This window comes from Mchenga conophoros, linkage group LG16 (genome assembly GCF_057382185.1).
Source record: "Mchenga conophoros isolate Kocher_MC1m ecotype Shallow Benthic linkage group LG16, M_conophoros_male_GT1.1, whole genome shotgun sequence".
In the NCBI taxonomy this organism is placed as follows: domain Eukaryota; kingdom Metazoa; phylum Chordata; class Actinopteri; order Cichliformes; family Cichlidae; genus Mchenga; species Mchenga conophoros.
This window is the reverse complement of record NC_140541.1, coordinates 32,203,962-32,223,922: the sequence shown is the minus strand read 5'-3', so window position 1 is coordinate 32,223,922 and position 19,961 is coordinate 32,203,962. Positions and strand designations below refer to the sequence as shown.

The following is a 19,961-nucleotide window of genomic DNA, read 5'->3' as shown; positions in this document are numbered from 1 at the left end:
AAGCTTTTCCAGTGACCACCCAGACTGCAAATGAGCTATATCCCATCCCATCATGAATTTCTTAACATTGCTTTAGGCTTCAGGCATTTAGAAATAATTGAGACACAAATCAATTGTCAAGCTAAAAAAGCAAAAGCAAACATAATGTCATTCATTTTCAATCAGAAATGAAAAAGATTTTTTTTTTTGCATCTCCATCTAGAATTGTTGCTTTTAGATCATTATGAAGTCAAAGTTTCGATAAGTCATTATAGGAAAAAAAAACACTGTAATTGGCTTGTTTTTCTCATTTTTCTCTGTGAAGTCTAGCCCCAGTGCAATCAAAATATTTAGTATTTTGGTGTTTATTTTTGTATTTATTTATTTATATCAAAAGCTAACTAACATTTTTTAACATTTTTCCCAACAAGTCAATTTTGCCTTCTTCAAATGTATATAGTTATGATTATTACTAATGATGACATAGATCTCAGAGGGTCAAACTGTTAATATTTGTGGATTCAAAGATGCAATAAAAGCTATTCAGTTCAGAATGCAAAAAAACAAAAAAAAGAAAACAAAAGAAAAAAAAAAAAAAAACTAGAAATCCAAACCCACACACTAAATAATGCAAAGTATCGAGCACCATGGGAAGGACACAGATGCTTCACAGATGGACAGAAATAAAGACCTGGACTAAAGGGAAGGATAGCATTATACACACACATACGCACACACTGAGGAGGACCGAGTGAGAATCTGGAAGGAAAGCAGGCATGGTTGAAGATAATCAAGACAATAGCAGGGAAAAAGTAAAAGTCAAACACGAGAGACAGCAGCAAACTATCAAAGCAAAGCAGGAAGTGGTCACAAAGAGAAGGAAACTCACACAAAATAAAATATAGAAGAACACTGGACAGGCAAGAGTGATGTAAATCTTCTTATTATTTCATGAATCATGTTTTACAGGGTTAAGACATAAGATTAGGACAAAGATCCAAAATATAATCAACACAAGAATTAACCCTCAAAAAATAACAGCCAATGCTTCAAATACTGGAATACAGAAACCCAAACTCGAATCTATTAACTAAGCATTCAAATCCTAAACCATCAGGACCAGAATATAAACTAGTTTTTGATATTTTATACATCACACGATGATGCAATCAGTGGAGAAAGTGATCAGCAAAAGAACTCAAAGATCTGTGAACAGAATGAGATGGAGCCCAGGCCTTTATGCATGCACAAAGGTTTGAAATTTTTCTTTGCTCAGCAGGGAGAAAAAACAAAACAAAATCCTGAATAAAGATTGTCTGTTCTCTCAAGTCACAAACAAACTACCCTTAAACCAAACAATTATTGTGAGGAGAAGTCAGTTTCACTAATCAAGCTGTTGCTGAAAGACATCTTGTTGGGCGACTGGAGCTCTCTGTGTGAGTAATGCCTCCAACGTGCCGTGCATCATGCACCGAATAATCAGTCCATTATTTTCTCCAGTGAAGACAAGGAAGGTAATTAAGCATTCGATAGCATATTTATCTCGTTTCCTCAGTATTTATACCTGCCCCCAGTGGAAACTGTTCACCAGGAAGCCCTGCAGCAGTGTGTCATGGTGCTAATGACAAAGTAGTTTTCATTACTTATGAGCTCTCCCATATTTATCTGTGTTAGATGAGCCACTCTCTGAGTGTGTTTTTATCAATGGACCAGTCGCAGTGATCCTTTACCTATTTGTTCAGTGGAGGTGTTCCATCACCTTGGCCCAAAAAGAAATTGGGCCATAATTTTAAAACTAGTACATGTCTAAAAAGCAATGCATCTTAAAATACATGAAATAAATCAAGCTTGGGGACATAAATACAAGCTGGTATTATCTTTCTCTTGTTTTCATACATTACGGTATCTTCTCTCTTTTGTTTACTTAATACATTAACTTTTTTATTTCCTCTATTCCACAGGTGTACATATTTGAAAACAACATCTACTACCAAATGGATGTTCAGAGCAGCTCGTGGAGGCTCACGTCATCTGGGGAGGAGGGGGTTGTCTTCAATGGCATCTCAGACTGGCTCTATGAGGGTAAGTATGAGGCTGCAGGGTCGCAAACTGCCACAGAAAAGTTTCTGCTTTTTAGTTCACAGCTACTATTCTGTAAGATTCTGCATGCCTCTTCAAGAAATCTTTGTAATGAAAGTACAAACACTAAGATCATTTTTTTATGGACTACATTGTTTTTGTTTGATTTGTACCATCCTATCTTAATCTACTATACTATACTTAATGTACTACTATCTTTTCTTTTTCTATTATTATCTTAATGTTAAATCCTAAACATATATTAACATCCTATTATAAGAAGTATGTACCATATCTCCTCATCAACAAGCAGGCCAATCTGAATGAAACGTTCCACAAACATTGTCAGACATTTTCCTGTTGTTGATGTTGTTGTGTATTCATCATCCCCCTGCAATCAGCAATGCAGTTTTGTTCAAGTCACCACTAAATACAGACACTGGCCTGCAGGTTTGGTGATAACTAGTTCAACTCACTCAAAGAACCTTCAGAGAACTTCTGTCCAAACCTTCTGCCACTTTTAAGCTTTGTAGTGTTAGACTTTTCAGAGTTTCATTGTGTAGCTCCTTGCTGATGTTTTACATAAAATGTCTGTTAAAACGTTTATTTTTAAGTGCTGAACAGACAGATATTACCTTCAGACAGATATTTACCTGGTAGAGAACAAAAACAGAAAAAAGACGCTGAATTTCAAACTCATTGGTCATCATGGAGAAATTATAGGAGAAATGGATGTGGTAGTCCCACTCAGCCTTAGTAATGTGCAATAATGTACAGTAACCACTTATTAAGAAGGCAACATGTATGCAGCTGTGGAAAGAAACCTCTATATGGGCAAAAGGTTCTTCAGATCACTGCTGATGAGATCGACATGAGGTAACAACAGAAGCAAACTGATTTTAGAAGTCCCTAACCTAAGTCTTCTTCAATCTGTCATGTATGCTGGCACTGGACTCAAAAGGCAGGACTCTGAACTGTGCAATCAAACAAGTGGGTTTATTTACAACACCGGTGATATGTACATATGTACAGTGAGATGGGGAGAAGAGGGCTCCAGGGATTCCAAGGCTAGGTCCAGAGGTGGGAAAAGGGGAACACACGCTCACACTCCACTATGTACAATCCAAATCCAGATTCCACACCGTCCACTCCAACACTACGCTCACTCTGGAGAGTGAATGCTCAACTGGGAAGGGTCCAGGGAAGACAGGTTCAGGTCTATACAAGGGAGATTGAGACAGATATCAGAGAAACACTCAGGAACACAGGGAGATCAACAAGAGACTAAGCCAGGGTACACTAACACTAGTAAGTGCAATGCTCCAGTGAGGCACACCACTCCAACCAGGCTCCTTAAGTATGGTTGGTGTTTATCAGCCGTGATAAGCCACACATGCGTGTGCATGTCTGTGAAGATCAGGTGACCACTGGAGTCAGGCAACACACCCCAGGACAGCCACTGGTGGATCATGACATAATCTTTTACAAAAATAAGCTTCTTTTCATATACAGACTTCAACTGCCCAAAGATCAGGACCAGAATGAGTGTTTTATTGTAGCAGATCTTGGATACAGTTACAGTTTAAGTTCAAACCAACCTGATAGGACTATTATCTGTGCGTTTTATTATTTGAGTTTGTTTTATTGTAAATGCATCCAAATAAATGCAAATAATATTTTTTATTTTTATGCAGTAAAACTGTACTTTGTTTAAAGTCTCACCACTTTTCATTTAATTTTAAAAAGTTGATGTAAAAATCTGAGTATTGTGTACATTGCATTTAAAAAAATAACTCATTAAACTTCCATTTCTTTTGACTTGGGCTTTCAGATTGTTTTGGTTTGTCTTTGCAGAGATGGTACTGCACACTCAGGTGGCCCACTGGTGGTCACCAGACGGCTCCAGATTGGCTTACCTCACCATCAACGACTCCCTGGTCCCTACAATGTTCCTCCCCCGTTTCACAGGCTCCCTTTACCCTAGAGGGAAAGAGTATCCTTATCCAAAGGTGGGACTCATAAAAGTCAAGCTTAAACTGTGTTTAATTATAAAATTAAAGGTAGTAAAAACTTGACATCACTGCTCTGATGCTAGGCTCAGATGTGCTGTTCCACCCAGAATAACCTGCATTTAGAGTAGTTGGTACTGTATAACCAGCTGAATCCACTATAACCTGAAAAGAGGATAGTGTTCTTTTTTATTGCAGCTATATTGTATCAAACCGGTGCGATCAGTAATACAACTACTGGCTCTCTCCTTAAGCTGATCCATAAAGGTTAGCGAATCCTTTTGTTGTTTAATTCATGCTAGCGCTGCCTTGCTCCCTTTGAAGAGGGATGGCTGCAGGAATCTGTGGCACTGGGAGGGAAACAAGCATGATACGCTTCAGCAAGGCAAGTTAACACACCTCCCATCTCTTGATGTGGATGTTTAGCGTATCAAATGCCTTTTAGATGGGAGATTGGTTGAGGAAAACTGTCAGAATGAGGGTCATAAGGTGGAGGGCAACCTCATTTGTTGGTTTAGACCTGACCACAGATGGGGAGGAATGGAAGGAAGATGTGTTGTTAATGAAGCACTGCTCCTGATCTTAGAATTGCCCATCCAGTGAATAAAAAAAAACCTACATTGACATTTTGTTGCTTACACCCTTGAGAGAGGTCAGAGTTGAGATATTATGGGACTAAATGAAGCAGAGATTTAATTGCTTTCTCATTCATTTTGTCTTTGGGAGCAGTGATGCTGCTCGGCAGTCTGACAGTTATACCTCTGGGCCAGTCACTCTGGGATACATTTGTGTGGGTGTCTCCTCTGTGAGTGAATACATGGTAAAAAGCACACCCCAGTGGGAGTCTTTTATGGACACATTATTAATAGTGACAAACTGTTCCACACTGCACCCTGGCCTATGCTAGATTTTCCTGACCAGCCTCAATGTGTGAACAACAAGGCCAGAGATGCACATTGGAAATGCAGTATTAAAGTCGTCTCAAGAATTGTATCATAACTCAGTCCACAATCGATGATATTGCTATGGTTTGTTTTTATAGGCAAATAATTTAAGAGAAAAATGAGCCATTAACCAGCCTATGTGGTCGGTTGGATTTTGGGAGTGTAAGTTTCTGTACAAACAGGTCATTTGAGCTGAAAGCTAAGCAGCTCACCATAAAAATGTTTGCATTTATGTGTTGTTTTTAATATTCATCATCTCATTTTATCATGTTAGCATGCTTAAATTTGATAATTACATTGATAGTAGATAGCACAGTCCCACTCCTGACTTAATGAATCATTAGTCAGAACTCCTTAGCATCATATTTGAACAAATCCAAAGTATAAGTTTTTAATGTGCATGGTTAAAGTTGTGATCAGGCAGATTTTAACTGAAGCCACACTTTTTCTGAACACAGCTGAGCAGTTGTGGTGCTCAGAGTATTAAAGCGAATCTCCTAAATGGGATATAAAATTGCAGTTTGACAGAGGGGATTTTTGTGAGTGCTTAAACAGTTTAGAGGTAGACGTTGTATGTTTAAAGGTAAACCAGCATTGGTACAGTTGCATATGCAAATTTTGCTAAAAGCATGGTTTGCTAATGGTTTCACTGCTAAAGGAACAAATAAAGTAGGTATCTAAAGAAATGTATATTGGTCGTTAACAGCTGCAAACAGATTAACAAGTGAAATTAATGTAACAAATATGATAGGATACAGTTCACTACTGTGAGAAATTGGCAACCAGTACAGACAGTATACTACCTCTTACCCTATGAGAGGAAGGGCTAAGCTACACCCACCTTCCAACTTGATATTTTATGGCCGGAATAGCCGGGGTGTTTGTACGGCGAATCCAAAAGCAGAAAAGGGAAAGACGGAACTGAATCAAACTGAACACGTACATGGGAAACATGAAACTGAGCAGTAGAAATAAAACTCTGTGACATGACTTGACGTGGAGACAACAGACAACCCAACAAAGAACAGAGGGAGATAGAGGACTTAAATACACAGAAGGGTAATGAAGGAAGCAGAAACAGCTGGGGAGACACACTGAACATGGAAACACTAGACCTTTTCAAATGAAAACAGGAAACATAGAGAGACACAGACATGACAACCAAACTTGACAATAGGACGTGGAACACACAGACATGAATTACATGACAGACTCGGGGAACAGAAAGGAACACAGGGAGAAGGACATGGGCAACGGATAAGGGAGACAAGAGGGAGAGGGAAACACAAGGGGAACCTGCATAGACAAGGAGCTCACACATGACAAACAGGAAAAGACTCATGAAGGCTAAGACATAGATGAAACATAGACTACAATACCACTCAACTAAACCCTAACTAAATAACAACACAAGTTTGCATTCATGCAGGTAACATAAGAAAATCAAAAATACAAAATAAACTCAAAACGTTGGGTCACAGACCCAGCCCCTGACAGGATAAGTGCTTAAAAAATGTATGGATGCACGGACGGATGGATGGTTAAAATGGTTAACTATGACTTAGAATTGCTAAACACAAAATTATAACAAGGCCACCTCAGCTAAAAACATTAAAGTTGTTGTTGAGGGTTTGGGGTTCTGGCTGAAGGGACCTTAAGATAAAAGACAGTTGGTAATCATCTCTCAATATTTTGATTATCACTGGTTACATAAACTACAAAGTAGTAAGTTACTGGGTTACAGTAGTAGAAAGTATATAAAAAACATTACTCTTGCTAGTTTTCAGATGTGCTTATTTCATCAAATTACTGCTCTATCATGTCTTACCTTTATGTGGCAAATGTGATCAACAGAACAGGATGGAGTTTTCCCCCCCAAAAAATGTATCTTCACAAGAAAAGAAAGTGAAGGATTGGAGAAGACATGAATTACGACAAATTACTGTCATCTTTGTGATGTGTTGCTTTGTATTTTTGAGATTTCCTTTGTCATATAGACTAATGAGCTCCATTTTTGAAGGATGCTCAAGTGAAGGGAAACAACTGACATGCCCAAGGGGCTGCACAGTACGCAGCACAGTTTGTTGTCTACCTTTTTAATATTCTCATTGTATTCCCTTGTGAAGTCCTATTGGCATAAATGAAAGCACATAAAAATAGCAAACAATTACTCAGTGTTGACTCCGATCCCTTCGTTGTGTGCAGTGTATTGTGGGTTTTTACATCAGATTTGATTAGGATCCTGAATATAATGATAAAGTTATGGTGTGTTCACTTTAGATGTGCCAAATCAATCCGTCTGTCAGACTCTATGTCGTCACTCTGGATGGCAGCGCTCTCACAACTGAACTGAAACCTCCTGACAGTTTTGAGAAAAGGTATGACTTAACCCGTTTATGGGACGTAACACTAAAATTTTGATGATTCGGGCTTGTTTTAGACACCATTTGCTTGTCTTCCCTAGTGAGTTTTACATTACCATGGTGAAGTGGGTGACAAAAGAGAGACTGAGCGTACGCTGGGTGAATCGAGCTCAAAACATGTCTATTCTTTCACTGTGTGATGTAACACAAGACATCTGTACAAAGGTTAGAAACCTAATTATCATCGATAATTCCTTAATCTTCAAAAACATAGTAAATATATACAGGTTTTATAACCTTATTTATCTTTTCAATTCAGAAACATGTGATGACATCGGACAAGTGGCTGGATCGTCAGGTGAGGACTTTAGTCAGTGACATCCTAAATAGTTTTTTTCTTCATTTATTTTTTTGTAAGAAATGCTTTTAAGATACTACTTACTTTTAATTTAATGTTATGGGACACATATATTTTAATTCTATATATAGCTGATTATATATTATATATCTATACATATATCAGCTAACAATGCTTTGTATTTAGCTTGCAAAGATTAGAGGCATTTTCTCCACCCAGTAACGAGTGATAACCTCATTCATTTCCCTTAGATTGAGAGCCTCAGCAGAAAACTAACAGTTGCTCTTTCTGACCTGTAGCTGTGAACTAGTTTTTCTTAGCTTCTAGGTGGTTCTTTAAAATATGAAGTAGAGCTCTTTAGCATGCTCTGTAGCTGCTGACAGATAAGTATAATCATTACTTGTCACCCTATCAAATACTTCCACAATGTAAAGGTTGGGCTGTTATCTTGCTAGCTGACCTTGCTGACATCACTGTAGGAGTGGAGACATTCCACTTGTACAGAAACTAGATTTTCTGTTCCCCTCTTTTGTCACAACAAAAGTTAACCTTTTAACAGTGAGACATTGCTCATTTGAATAAACAGTAAAAGAAAGTAATAAATACCTGATCTTATTGCACTGCACTGATCTTACTTAGGACCTCCAAACTAGTGACTGCAGATGGCTGCTCCTCTCCAGGCCTGGTTCTGCTGAAGGTTTCTTCCTGTGAAAGGGAGTTTTTCCTTCCCACTGTTGCCAGAACACTTGTCCATAGGGCTTTATCTGATTCTTGGACTTTTCTCTGTATTACTGAAGGGTGTTTACCTTACAATATAAAGCTCCTTCAGGTAACTGTTGTTGTGAATTGGTGCTATATAAATAAATAAACAAAGTGAATGGAAATATGGCAGATCAATTGGGATGCAAAAATGATAAGGTGGCTATAATGACCGATTCTCTTATAATCATTTTTTGTAAGACGACAAAAAATGACAGCATTAGAAGGAAACCTTCTAATGCTGTCATTCTATTTGAAATTAAACTAATGAAAGTGAAATGATGCTCCAGTTATTTTCTTCGTAATGATATCATACATTTTTTGTTTATTTTTTTTCCTAGAGGGAGGAGCCAGTGTTTTCCAAGGACTGCACAACATTATTCATCACCATGCCCTTGAAGCACGGTGGCAGCGGGACATTCAACCATATCACTATGATCTCCAACCAAGTAAAACTTTTAATGAAATGAATACATTTACTCAGGTGTTTTCAGTTTCCAGTTAAAAGCTTTATGTTGGTGTGCTTGTTTATTTTTGTTCCCTTATCTGTCATGCCCACAGGAAAGGGCTTACAATTATTCATGCAGTTCATATGATTCCATTTGGAAGTCTCATCATTTTAAATTACATCCTAACTGCATTTCCTGAAACACCAGATACTAAAGAATACATTTACTTGAAAAAATTAAGCACAGTGTTTTATGGTAGTTCCACTGGAAGCAATGGATACTGTGTGCCAGATTAATGCATCTTCCTGCAGAGATAATAAGCAAAGTCTGAGATTGAATAAAAGGGTTAGGTAGTAACGTTAACACCTTTAGGTACACAGAGTGCAATAGAAGTCATGCTAACATAGTTTCTCTGTTTTGTTGTGTTCTTTCTTACTTTTCTCAGTCTGACAGTCAAGAAGTAAACATGCGGCACCTGACCTCAGGAAGCTGGGAAGTCTCTCAAATTCTGGCCTATGACGAGGGCACAAACTCTGTGTAAGCATAAGTTACTGAAAATGTAAGATTTACACTATGATAATTCTTTGCAGCTGATTAAGTTTATGTCTTTCAGTTATTACCTGAGTACAGAGACAGGAGCTACTCAACATCACTTGTACAGGTACCTCAGCAATTACTCAGTTTTCGCATGAAGACACAATCACACATGAAGCAACTATATGATGTTGTGGAAATACCTTTAATTGGTTTCTTACTAAAACTTAGTTTACAAAATTCTAAGCAGATTAGTTAAGACACAGGCAATGACATCACCCACTGGTTTTTGAACTCTGTGATAAGACTTCATGATAACTTTCAGCAAACGTGAAGCCATTCTTTCTTTCATTAAAAGAAAAAACAAAACTGAAGCACAGTCTTGTTGGATCGGCCTTTGTACAATTAACCAAAAACTATTGCATCGGACACCAGGCAGGTTAAATCTAGTGGAAATCTTTTGGATGCCATGTTACCTATGCAAAACCAAAACTGGCATTTTTCACTGTGGCTTGCATATGGATTAAAGAAATAAAAGTCCACATGCTGAGGTGATAGCGCTAGACAACACCAAAGCACCTGCAAATATCCGGTCATCCAATAAGTATCAGCAATGCAATGGAGACAGGTCTGTAGATACAGTACAGGTGATGAGTTTTGGTTATACTTCAAATTAAAGTCAGAATGGATCTTAGGTACTTTGAGTGCAGTATTATTGTTGGTGTCAACTAGGCTATTTTGTGTATTTCTGAAAAAAAAAAAAAGATTTCCTGGGATTTCTACCACAACAGTTAGGCCTAAAGGAGTTTAGTGAGCCTGCTGGCACAAATATACAGGGAGCAGAAGATCCAAAATAGGAATGTTGCATCTATAAGAGGTTGAAGGAGAATGGCCAGACTCGTTGGAACTGACAGAAAAGCTACTAGGCTACAGAAGCCTTTGGATGTCATATTATTACCTGTTACTACTGTGATGAGCAAAAAAGCAGTTCAAACTGAACAACACATCCAAAGTTGAGGTTAAAGGCCTACAACAGCAAAAGATCATGTTATCTTTCACTCTTGTCAGCTACGAACAGAAATGTGAAGCTCAAGTGGACAGCTTTAGAGTGAAAACTGTAACCTGGTCTGATGATTTCTGCTGGACCGCAGATGGTGTGTCAGTATCAAACAGCATGAATCCATGAACCAAACATGATCGGTGTCAACAGTCCAGGCAGCATCAGAATAGTGATCCTTATAAAGTGTTTGGTGAATGCACAGATAGGAAAGTGTAGCTTTTTCATCCTCCGCATCAAACCAAAAATGATGCAACATTTTCTTTTATATTTTGGCACACAAATCTCCAAAATTCTAGTTGATTCACTGTTATGAAAGCATGGCAGTAGCACTAATCTAGCTTTGTGATGAATAGATTTTATTCTGCACTCTGGGGGTCCATAAACTATTGTAGAACAGGACAGAGCAGTGAGATAATGATTTATAAGCTAGTGAATAATATCAGTGTAAGAAACATGATGAAAATATGTCATTTCTCTTTGTGTGTAAGAATTTGATGTCATACATTAAAACAGTTGAATGAAAGTCCATTTCAAATTACCATGTCTTACTTTTCCTCATTTTATCTTTTGTCTGCAGCTAAATAGACTGATTACAACTCAGAAAATATAAATCATCTATACTAGACTTGTTTTGTTCTCACTCAGCTATATGTTGTTCTCTTTAAACAGGGTCTCCAGTGTGGATCCGTTTCATAAAGAATGCCTAACCTGCTCCCTTTTCAAATCAACATGCTCCTACCATGATGCTGTGCTCAGTCCCACCTATCAGCATGTTCTTCTCAACTGCAGAGGTATCGCATGTAGCAATAACACCATAACCAAGTGCTTTATATCAAGGTTACGATATCTGAGCAGCTGAATCTGTGTGACTTTACAATGTATCTTTACTGTTCTTCTAGTTGCCATTTTGGCTCCAAAGTGGGGGAAAAATAAAGTTTAGTTTTCCTGAAATTTATTTTATGCTCTTAGGGGGTAATGAAAAGAAAAGGTTTACAAAAAATGATATGATATGAAAGATGAAATAATGTGGATAGAGGCTTCAGTAAAGGCGAAGGTGACTGGACAGTCACAATGAGCACTACTATTAATGCATATTTCTCATTCCATAGGACATACACCTCATTATTTCACATTATGCGCACAAACCAAGAGCATGAAAAAAAAGCTACACTTCAACTTAACTAAAATATTGAGAGGTGGTTAAAGTGGGACAGAACTGTTCACAATGGCGTTCCAGCACCTTCAGTTAACAATATTACTGGTCAGTGACTTAATTTTTTTATATGTTGCAGACTGTCAGCATGGAGATACCTGATTTTTAATAAGAAAATAATGAAATCTAGGCTCAACAAGTATTGCAAATATCTTAGGGTGACCATATTTTGATTTCCAAAAAAGAGGACACTTAGCTCAGTCATGAAGAACTTGCTTAAAGAAACATATTAAACATATTTAAAAGAAGCCTTCTCTGTGCGGTTAATGAATTATGAAATAAAATATGTCATATAGGCTTTTACAAGTCAACAAGTGCAAAAAAACCCCACTTAAAAACCTCTGGAATTAATAATGGTACAGAAATAATGCCTCATCTGCATAAGAAAAAATAACAGTACTGGGTCGCTATGAAGGCTTGATTGGGACAAAAAAATTGACCAGTGCATTTTGACTAGAGACCGGCCCACCAGGTATTATAGACAAAGCCATAAAGACTGTCTTGTTGGTATATGTATGATTTCTATACATTTTACATCAGATAAAAACTTTGGTTGTAAGATTCAGGAAATTATTTATTAAAAGCGAGACATTTTAAATGAGAATAAGAAAGAAAAGTATTTCTTTGAGCCCCCCTTTCCCTGTTAATGCCCTACCTGGCCCCCCTGGCAAAACTTTGCTAGACCCGTCCCTCCACAGTTACCAGCTGTCAGCTACATAGAAAAGGATCCTGGTGTTATTTGCCTCTCAGAAACAGTTAATAACTTCCCTTCAACTCATTCGTGTCACCTTAAAGGTAACCCTGTTTCTCCATCACCTGTTCAGCTCTGATGATTCATTAAGGACATCTCCTGGTTTCATCTTCATGTTTCCTTCTCACCACTTATCCAAACTGATATCATATCACTATCAGTAACATTATAGCACCGGCCCAGCTGTATAGAAACTCTGTCGTGCTAGCTAGTACGCAGTACGAGTTATTGTAACTGACTATAAAAAGTCAGCACAACGAAAATAAACTCCACCTAAACTTGGTTTATATCTGACCCAGATAGACTGCAGGTCATAACTTCTTACCTGAAGTTTAGTTCACCCGACACTCGGCCGCCTCGAGTCTCTCCTCCTCCTGTCTCCCCTTTCCCTCATCCGTCTGCTGGCCTCTGTGGAAGCTACGACATAGACACCACCAAACAACCGAGTTATTTTTACACATCTGCAAACATCTGGCCAATCCACCACCTTTCATTGTTTATACCGTTACAAAAACAACAACAACAACAAAACCATTGGCCCGTAAAAAAAAAAATCACCATCAGTATGCCCGATGGCCAGTCCAGCTATGGTCGGTAGGAGGGAAATTTCTTTTGCAGTTCGTCTGAAAAGATGCACTTGCGCTTTGGGGTCTTTTAAACATCATTAGGCACGTTGATGCGCGCTGTTAGTCCCGTCTGTGAGCGCAGAACAAGCGCCCACAAAACAGCAGTTCGGGGATGACGTCTCACACATGGGTCCTCTGTCGGAATATAGGAAAAGGAAATTTTTATCAATCTCGAAAATCCCCCCGGACGCCCCGGACAGAACGTGAAAAGTGGACATGTCCGGGGAAAAGAAGACAGTTGGTCACCCTAAAATATCTACCAATTCTTACATTTCTCTAGCAGAAACTTCTCATGACAATCTGTGCAGTCTAAGTAGCTTGGAAAGGAAGTGACTGGACGGGACTGAAGCAAGATGTGAGTGGGAGTTGAGGCACTTGGGAATGGATCTCAGAAACGCATTGTAGGTGGCAGACACTTGGTGTCTTAAGCCATACCCTCTATCCAAAGATCATTGTTCATAGTGGACATGGGTTCTTACACTTCTCTTTCAAACCATCTGTCTTCTCAGTCCAAAATGTGAACATTGGGATCTTTGAAAAAAGTGACCTTTATCCTTTAGATGCACATGAACAGCTGAGTCTTATCCTGTCAAGGTGGCTTTTCTATGTTGTGCCATGTATTTATGGAGTGGATGTTAGGTTTCTCCCATGTAGAGGTCTGAGCACTCCCCACTGCACTTCACAGCATACACTATGTGGCTTAGCTTGTGTTTGGGACCTTTGTCCTTGGGATGAAGCAGCTTTTGTCTTAACCTCCACTAAGGTTTAAATACCTGGGACTCTCTCTCTAGTTTAAGAACTGAAGAGGCTTCTCGAATGAGAGAGGAAACATCTTCAACTTAAAGAAGTCCAGGGGAAACTTAAAGAAGCCCAGTATCTCAAGCTCCTTAGGAAACACTGATCTGAATGACGGAGAATCTGTACAGAGACAAGCTATGCAGTTTGTCACAAAATGTGTCTGCTAGCGAAATGTGTGAAGCAGGCTGTGATGTTTATGGGCAATGTTACTGTGTATGTCAAGGGTAAAGACATCATAAATGCTTATATCCTCAGAGAGCAGTGAATTTTGGAGTAGAAGCACAGGTCAACCTGTGCACAAAGAAATCTACTGGAGTTTAACAAATTATTATGTTACTAAGTATATATCTAAATATTTATTTTCCCCATGCTGCTCTGCTACACCTCATCTTAGGGTTCCCCAACCTGCCAAATCCTACTTTAATCCCTGGTCATGAGGCTCTATGGATGCATCTGACAACCAGCGTGATTGGCTCACATCTTTCCATTTTGGACCATTGGTTGGATTTTCTAAGGCAGATGCAGGACATCTGTCATCGTTGCATTGCATCTTTAGAATTCTCCCATAGATTTTTGCTCAGCACTCATTGAATGGTTTGTCACTCTACTATACCATTTCTGGAGGGAGTCCATGGAGAAGACAAATAAACCAGTTTCCTGACCAAAGTTATGTTTGATTGAGTGTTCAGTGCACAATCTCTTGTGATAACCTAAATTATGTTTGAATTATCCTTAAGATAATTAAGTTATTATCATGGACTGGGGCAGAGAGCGGACCCAGATGCAGGAGTCAGCAGACAAATTAAACTTAAAATCACAGCTTTTGTCTCACTGTTAAAGAAGGCAAAGAAAACAAAAGAAAAAACAAATATGTAGCTGCAGGGTAGGAAGTACAAGCCAAACCAGACTGACCGAGACTACGCACAACATGAGGAAGGATGTGACAAAGAACAAAGGGAGACAGCCAATATGTACACAGAAAGATATTAGGCAGAGTGGACACACCTGGAAGTGCAGCTGAACAAAATCTAAGTGACAAGTTGGGTACAGGGGCAAGAGTGGGAAGACATAAGGTAAATAAACATGGAGACATAACTGACTTCCAGAGATACAGAAATAAGACTAGGACAGACTAGACACCAAAAGGAACTAGCAAAAATCCAACTAGACACCAAGAACTAGAAACAGAGATAACAAAACTCATTAGGTTCACAATGCTGGGTCAAAGACCCAGGGACCATGACAGTTATAGGAGTAAAAGAAAATGCCATTGAGGCCTATTTTTATATCTATATCTCATTTGCTATTCTATCATTCTTTCTAGTGTTCACTTTCTTCTTTCTTTCCAATGTCCTTCTAAGGAAAATACAACATTGAGAATAAAACACAGAACTAACTAATATTTAAACATTTCTACAGGACCTGGAATACCCCAAACAACTCTCCACAAACTACATGATATGAACAGTAAGTTTTCCTGCACAGATACACTTAAACAAATCTACTATTTAGACTTTCACTCATTACATTTATATGGGAGCCCAGATAGATTTTTTCCACTGTCAGTACACTTTGCCTGTCTGAAAAGTGCATTAATTGGTCAGCACAAGTTTGCAGATTAAGTCTGTGAGACTAAGTCATTAAATCATCATTCAGCAGGTTTACGTAATCCTATAAAATGGGCATGAAGATGCAATTAGGTGAAGCATTAAGTGCTTGAAATTTTGTTGAGTATATATCAGAGGCACTCAGAACAGCCTCTGGGGAATGATCAACTTCTTCCGCTACTACAGACTTCCAGATTGAGAGTTGGTATTATCATTTCACATTTTTATGTAGTGGAACATTTGTCCAAAGTGCACTGTTCAAAGTGCACAGAAATTAGTACAACTTGTTAAATTACTTGGACCTCAAAGTGTGAATGAATCATGTATTCAGGACAATCACTCCAACTGTCATTGTGATGTCATAGCTTTGCAACTTCGAAAAAGACTCAGTACTAAGCAGAATCTTAGAAACTGTAGAAAATTTATGTCAAACAGATTTATCTAAAGTGAGTGTGTCATGAAATGATGTAGATATGCCATGAAAAGAAGTTGTTTTGTATCCTCAGATCCTTAGTATTTTTATATAACTTCTAAAAGCCTTTTTACTTTACGTTTTTACCAGATAGCATGACAGCAAACTTCAACTACTGACTCAAATACGAACACAGGCAGATTAAGAAATATTCAATAATGTATGCTGACAGTAGAAAGTTCTACATGAAACTGGCAGGATCAATTCAAGAAGCAATAAAAAAAAAAGAGAATCATCTTTTTCCAAGACGTCACAGCTCTAAGACATCACAACAACACGATTGGTCAGTTGCATGTGTGGGGACAACAACCATATGTTACTTAAGAGTGCAGAATCTGGAATAAAGATGAAATAAAGGTTATTGTAATGTTTAAAACTGTAATTTTGACAGACAGACTCAAGGATTGTCTGTCTGCTGATATTATGTCAAAAATTATTCTTTACTAAGCTGACAGAGTGGTCACAATTAGATGTCAGGAAAGAAAATGTGTTTGTTTCAGTGTATTTAGAAACACTGTAAGATTAGATAAACAACAACATTCTTCATCTAAACACATGAAAGGAACAGGAGGACATATTGTTGATTTTCTTGTTCTTGGTATAATTATAAGTGTCAATAAGATTTTAAATGAGGTACTCTTGACGTGTTCAGTTTCTTTTTCCTAGTAATTAGCAGACACACACAAGCTTTCTTTAATAGATGTTATATTTGTTGCTTTCTTGTAAGTAATAGTAATTCTTCTTGTGCTGTCATCCAGCAGAGCACAAGATTCTGGAAAATAACAGAGAATTAAAAAATGCACTGATAAACAGGACAATACCCAAGTGGGAAAGAAGAACTGTACAAATCAACAACTTTGGTAAGAAACTTTATTCCTCTCTAATGATGTGCAAAAGTTGTGATTTGTAATAACGATTTGTTCAGATTCATCTTTGAGCTTTTGTTTGGTTTTTCATTGTCTGTGTATGCATGAGTAGACATTTCTTATCACCACTCCACTCTAACATTTTCTCCCATGACGATTAATGAGTAATAACAACACTTGGAAAAACAAATTTCTTCTTCTGCTCCATCCAAGTTCAGGAAACTCAGTTGTCTGACACTGAAGAGGTAGGGTAACTGTAACTTGTTTCCTTAACAGCATGTAAAGCAATAACTGAGATAGTTTCCAGCAAATTACATCCCCATGAGCTCAGTAGTTAAGATCTTTTTAGGATAAACATACCAGAGTGAACAGGTGCAGAGCTTTGTTTGGTGATTATGAAACAGCCCTGAAATCATAAGCACAGCCCTATATTGTATCAATTAGAAGGGACGGCTCACCATATGGCTCCCTCTCTCTAGTCTGTGTTCACTATTAGAGGCAACATGATACATATTTAAGGACTTCTGAGCGGAGTCAGATGGGAATCCTGTCATCGTAAAAAAGCTAAACAGAAATAAAATCACAGGCTTACTTTTCACATAAACCGCTTCTTCTTTCTCAGGGATGAGAGAATAAGGAAGAATGGGAACAGAAAATCTGAATACCTTATCAAAAATAAACACAATGTAAATTTGCATAAAAAATATTTTCTGTCTCATGTGCTGTCATACAAATGATATTACCTAAAATATAACTGCACCAGAATTTGAAAACGTATTATATTACTTGTGTCTCCCATCACAAATTACCATCTTATTTAAGTGAAGAGGTTTGTGTACTCTAGTGAGCTATGTTCATGGCGGCAATTTGCCCATGCTAGAGTCTTCCAAGGCAAATTGTTTCTAAGTGAAGAGCCAAACTAAGTGTAATCGGGTTGTTCAGTGATGACGCGACGAATCCTACTTCCGGGCCTAAAGTAGTCTGCGTTTAATATGGCTTTTGTGTTGTTAACATGTTTAATGTTATGTATTTTCTTCTATTTGATCTCAAAAAGCTCCTAAAACAGTCAGTGATCACTGTTGACCTCCCTCGGCTTTTATTACCGCTAATCATTTATTTAAGCTCAGTTTTTAAAACCTTAGGATGTAACTACAGCCCAGCCCATGCAGCAGTATATGAATGACTAACCTCGTATTGTGGATGGATTATCTCAGTTGTTCTCCTGGCTGAAGTTTGGTCCTTTTACAGCATCCTGCCATGCGATTACATTTGCTCCTGACCACCGAGAACACTCACGTTAACTTTTATCGAGTGGAAAAAAAGTTAGCTTGTTTATATTATGCTAACATAGCTGTGTCGCTAGCGGTGACGTAGCACATCATTATATACCAGCTAGCCCAACTTCAGTAACCCTACAAACGTCACTGCTTTTTAGTTTTCTGTCTTCATTTATGCTGGAAGTGATAACAGAGCTGTGCGTTTTAATTTGTTTCCAAAATCCCGCAGTCAGGACATGCTATATTGTATTTAGATAGAAGCTAGCGAGCTAATTCCCTGCTAACTTCTAACTCCGTTAAATGTCATAAATTCCGTTTTCATGGATGCCTGGATGTTAAACTCAATTGTTACACCTGGTAGAGCAGAACGCTGATCATTTTATTAAAGATGAAAGACTTTAGACAGCTTTTCAACTCTCAGTAATGCCATAGTGATCGTTTGATATATGGACCTGCAGCGGAGTTTAGGTCCAGACACTGATAGTGACGTCAAACTGAACAACTGGATTCAGGAAGAGGTATGGTAAAGGATTGGGGGCCCCACAATGGAGCCAGTCCCAGGGGAGGAGCTCAAGCTGGTGGTTGGGCCTTAGCCCATGGGGCCAGGCTCAGCCCATATGAGCCACAAGGGCCAGCCTTCTTGTGGCCCTACTACCTGAAGGAGGTGCCAGAATGCTGTACAATACTTCCCACCCACAATGTATATATACTGTATATAGTGGAAGTTGAACTGATGGCATAGCTTCCCACTGGAAGGAATAGTTCTAGGATCTCCTCAAGCCCACCAATATGCCTGTCTGTAGTGGAGCCAGTCTGAGGGTGATTGTTCTCCACTTCAAGAATTTGAGTGAGTTGAGGTAGTTTGGAAATCAGACAGGGATGTCTCTTCGATCCCTCCAAGGTCAGGTGTTCCACACATGCTCCAATGTGAGGAGGCCTGAAATGCTTGGAATTTTTTGGCTTGGGAATTCTATTGATGAATGGATGGATAACTGGCCTGCAAAGTGGCAAAAGAAGAATTTATTCGTTATTTACATAAAAGTTCCGATTCTTATGAGTATTTTTGGCAATTCCTTGCCATCAAAATATTCCTAAGTCTCTATTTTTGTGATTGTCTTCTACAAATGTTAACTAAAATGTTCACCATCAGAGGACAATGTATTACCAGACTATCTTAGTTAGACTTGTAGTCAAGACCGCCTAAACCAAGACAATACCAAGACCAGAGGGTTTCGAGACCAAGACAAGACCAATACTAAGACCTAGACAGACCGAGTCAAGACGAAGACCGAGACCGAGACAAGACCAATACTAAGACCTAGACACACCGAGTCAAGACGAAGGCCGAGACAAAAAAAAAGTCTTTAAACTTCAGCCAGATGCTGCTTCGTTTATGGGTGTCGGGCATATTTATGTGTTTTTGTGATGCACTCACACAGCCTTCCTCACCGCTGTCTACTGTCTCACTGACTTACAGAGAGCACAGACGCACGCTCCACTTGACTGTCGCGTCTCTCACCCTCTCTGTTTTTCACATAATGATATTATCCTATATCCTCGCATGTGATTGGCCACAATATGGAGGGATTGGAGCATAGCTGAGCCACTGTGTGAGAGCTGAGCAGCGAAAGGAAATTAAGTGAGGAGCCAGCTCTCGTTCAATGGGAGTTGACTCTTCTGATTCACTACAAAGCACTCTCTAAGCACGGCTCTTAGAGCTGATGTTTTTGCGCATGACACATTATCGAACGTTACGTTGTGTGTCATGGATACTGTTGACTCCAAATCTCCCAACCACTATGTCGATCTGAGGCAAG

The 19,961-nt window shown here is 38.6% G+C and overlaps 1 protein-coding gene across 2 annotated transcripts in view; it reads left to right on the top strand.

The window, feature by feature from the left end:
* The window catches only part of LOC146557098 (inactive dipeptidyl peptidase 10), a 155,352-nt gene that overhangs the window by 114,666 nt on the left and 20,725 nt on the right, over positions 1 to 19,961 (top strand). The window contains exons 8-18 of one of the 2 annotated variants that reach the window (XM_085249891.1): positions 1,941 to 2,061; positions 3,913 to 4,067; positions 7,292 to 7,389; positions 7,476 to 7,599; positions 7,694 to 7,732; positions 8,833 to 8,940; positions 9,386 to 9,477; positions 9,554 to 9,601; positions 11,204 to 11,325; positions 15,342 to 15,389; positions 16,763 to 16,861. In XM_085249891.1, coding sequence (XP_085106017.1) covers positions 1,941 to 2,061; positions 3,913 to 4,067; positions 7,292 to 7,389; positions 7,476 to 7,599; positions 7,694 to 7,732; positions 8,833 to 8,940; positions 9,386 to 9,477; positions 9,554 to 9,601; positions 11,204 to 11,325; positions 15,342 to 15,389; positions 16,763 to 16,861 — 1,054 coding nt within the window. Of the gene's footprint in view, positions 1 to 1,940; positions 2,062 to 3,912; positions 4,068 to 7,291; positions 7,390 to 7,475; positions 7,600 to 7,693; positions 7,733 to 8,832; positions 8,941 to 9,385; positions 9,478 to 9,553; positions 9,602 to 11,203; positions 11,326 to 15,341; positions 15,390 to 16,759; positions 16,862 to 19,961 lie in introns of both variants that reach the window. The other variant, XM_085249890.1, reaches the window with a different exon arrangement.